Genomic DNA, 3,273 nt, shown 5'->3' on the forward strand with positions numbered 1-3,273 from the left:
TCAGCCTCCCGAGTAGCTGGGACTACAGGCGCCCGCCATCTCGCCCGGCTGGTTTTTGTATTTTTTAGTAGAGACGGGGTTTCACCGTGTAGCTCAGGATGGTGTCGATCTCCTGACCTCGTGATCCACCCGTCTCGGCCTCCCAAAGTCCTGGGATTACAGGCTTGAGCCACCGCGCCCGGCCTAGTTTTAACTTTTCTGATACTCCTGGTCATAATTGATTTCTCCCTGCCTTCTCTTATACAACATAATCACAGGATGCTCTGTATTGTATTTTAGTTATTCCAGCACATATTTTACTTTCCTTGCTACTGAAAAATGAATCTTGTTTTAGCTGCTTTTGTAAACCCTCATGCATTGTCAAAAACACACATAGAAAGTTAACAATAAATGCTAAATAAACACATACAAAATCACAGAGAAATATTCTATACAGCCAATTCACAGGGTCTACCATCTGCAGATGTCCATTTATGGTTGTGGAAGGGAACAGTGTTCCTAGATGCGCAGGTGTACAGACTCTGGCCAGCAGGTGCCCCTCCAGCCCCAGGGCCAGGCCTACTAGAGCTCAGTAGCCAAGCTCCTCACCCCGTTCTTGTCTTGGGTTCACCATACCTGAGCAGCTATGGCCAGTGGCCACAACTTACCTTCTACCCAGAGCTGTTCCAAGTTTGTCTCAATAATGGCCACGCGGAGACCTAATGCCAGGGCCCCAAAGGCCAACAGTCCCAGAAAGAGCACTTTGCCACAGTGTCTCTGGATCCCGCAGCCCAGAGAAAAGAGCAGGCCCTGGAAGTAAGCACGAAGCCAGAGTGGAGCCTTCAGGCTCCCAGCTAGGATCTGGGATGGAAAGAGAAGGGTCAGCCAGGCATCACTGCAACAATGCATGAAATCCTTCCCTTCTCACCCTGTATATCTGCTGCCCAGCCCTAGCTTCTTGATTTCTGGATGTGGGAGAGGGAGCACCAACACAGACACAGGCCCACACTTGGAAGATGTAACACCCACCACCTCACCACCTCCAGCACACACCTGAGGAAGGCGTAGGCCTATTTTCTTTTTTTTTCGGTTTTCTCTCTTTCTTTTTTCTTTTTTTTTTTTTTTGAGATGGGGTCTTGCTCTGTAGCCCTGGCTGGAGTGCAGTGGTCTTGCTCTGTAGCCCTCGGCTGACTGCAACCTCCGCCTTCCAGGTTCAAGAGATTCTCCTGCCTCAGCCTCCCAAGTAGATGGGACTACAGGCGCCTGCCACCATGCCCTGCTAATTTTTTATTTTTAGTAGAGACAGGGTTCCACCATGTTGGCCTGGCTGGTCTTGAACTCCTGACCTCAGGTGATCCGCCCACCTCAGCCTCCCAGTGTTGGGATTACTGGTGTGAGCCACCACGCCCGGCCGGCATAGGCCCATTTTCTGAGAGCAGGATACATATGTACACACACCTGTCGTCGGGTGGACAGAGGTGAACCCACAGACATTTATTCTCACTGGCCAGATGTGGGGGAGACACAAGCACAGACACACCGACACACACGCACAACTTGCTTGCCGTGCTAGCTCTCGCTAGTGTCAGACACCCAATGACACACGGCACTTGAAGACACCACAAACCTTGCAGAGGCCCGAGTGACAGACCTGGCCCCACTTTTCCTTCTTCCATCTCCCCCTCTACTCACCTGGGGTGCTGCGGTTCGAGCTGGGGGTGTGTAACTCGGGGGCAGCTCTCTGAGGGGCGGCGATCGAGTCATGCTGGCTGGGATGGGGGGCGCGGGCGCCCCCAACCCGCGTTATCTGGGCGCTCCCATAGGCTAGCCCGGTCTCCCAGTACCGCTGGGCCCCGCGTGGGGATTCAGTGGGGCCGCCAAGGCGCGGGCGTGGGAGAGACTGTGGGTGCCGGTGTTAAGGCGGCTGCGAGGGAGGAGTGCAGGGAGCTGCGGGCCCGGGACGCGGCGCCGGGGTTCACCCGCTCTGTGGGCCGTGGGCCGCGGCGGCTGGAGGAGGCATGGGTTCCGCGCGCAGGCGGAATTGCTGCCCCGAGACGCACAGCAGCGTTCGAGGTGGCGACTGCAGTGCCCGGGAGGCGGCTGGAGCTCCAGAAAAGGGTGCTGGCCGGGGCGACGCCCTCCCATTGGCTGAGGGGCCCGCAAATTGCCCTAGCCGTGAGGCCGGGCCCGCTGCTAGGTAACGGCGCCTCAGGGGGCGGGGCAGGAGACCACCCAGGCTGGCCCACCCTGCGCCTCCCTCCAGCCCGCGGGGCCACAGGGAGGAGGAGGGAGGGAGATCCCGGAGAGGCGCAGCGCTGGCCAAGTGTAAGTCCAGAGGCTGACGCTGAGAAAGGGCGTTTGCGGGCTCTTGTTAGGGCTACACTTTTTTTTTTTTTTTAAGACGGGGTCTCACTCTGTCACCTAAGCTGGAGTGCCGTGGCTCCATCTCGGCTTGCAGCCTCCGCCTTCCGGGCTCAAGCCATCCTCCCACCTCAGCCTCCCGAGTAGCTGGGACCACAGGCATGCACCACCACGCCCGGCTTTTTGTATTTTTGGTGGAGAACGGGTTACCGCCATGTTGCCCAGGCTGGTCTCAGACTCCCGAGCTCAGGCTGTCAGCCCACCTCAGCCTCCCGAAGTGTTGGGATGACAAGAGTGAGCCACCGCGCCTGGCCTAGGGCCACACTTTTTCTTTCTTTTTTCTTCAGGCTTAATTCACTTTATTTTTCTTGTATAAAAACCTTATGTTGTAGCCACAGCTGGAGCCTGGATCCTCTGCACGGAGACTCTGGTGTGGGTCTTGACGAGGTGGTCAGTGAATTCCTGATAGGGAGACTTGGTGAATACAGTCTTCTTCCAGAGGTCGGGGGTCAGGTAGCTGTAGGTCTTAGAGATGGCATCAAAGCGCGTAGGGTCACACTTTCTTTCCGACCCAATCAAAGCCCAAGATTTCTGTTCACTGTTCCCGGCCTCCATTCTTGCCCTCTTCAGTCCACTCTCTCCACTGAGACCAGAGTCATTTCTCTAACATGCAAATCTGATAGCTCCAAAGCACAAGACCCACTTGGAGCACAGGGCCCCGTGTGATCTAGCTAGCTAAAGCCTTCTCTCCCATAGTTCCCTCACATCAGTGTTCCCTCGTTCCTACCTTTGCACATGTTTTGGCCCTTTTGTCTTGGCAGATAATCTTCAAAAACTGAACTTGAATCACTGCTCCCCTCCCCCGCTTTTTGTTTTTCTGAGGCCGGATCTCCCTCTGTTGCCCAGGTAGGAGTGCAGCAGTGCCTTCACAGC

General features: G+C 55.8%; 1 protein-coding gene across 3 annotated transcripts in view; it reads right to left on the reverse strand.

The window, feature by feature from the left end:
- PTCH2 (patched 2) overlaps positions 1–2,143 on the reverse strand; it is a 23,662-nt gene extending 21,519 nt beyond the window's left edge. For all 3 annotated transcript variants that reach the window (XM_011946208.1, XM_011946217.1, XM_011946199.1), the window contains exons 1-2: positions 1,672–2,143; positions 648–840 (exon numbers count right to left, since the gene is read on the reverse strand). In XM_011946208.1, coding sequence (XP_011801598.1) covers positions 648–840; positions 1,672–1,743 — 265 coding nt within the window. In that variant the 5' untranslated portion in view covers positions 1,744–2,143. The remainder of the gene's footprint in view (positions 1–647; positions 841–1,671) is intronic.
- Positions 2,144–3,273: the final 1,130 nt, after the last annotated feature.

The sequence above is a fragment of the Colobus angolensis genome, unplaced genomic scaffold (assembly GCF_000951035.1).
Source record: "Colobus angolensis palliatus isolate OR3802 unplaced genomic scaffold, Cang.pa_1.0 Scaffold106, whole genome shotgun sequence".
NCBI classification, from domain to species: domain Eukaryota; kingdom Metazoa; phylum Chordata; class Mammalia; order Primates; family Cercopithecidae; genus Colobus; species Colobus angolensis.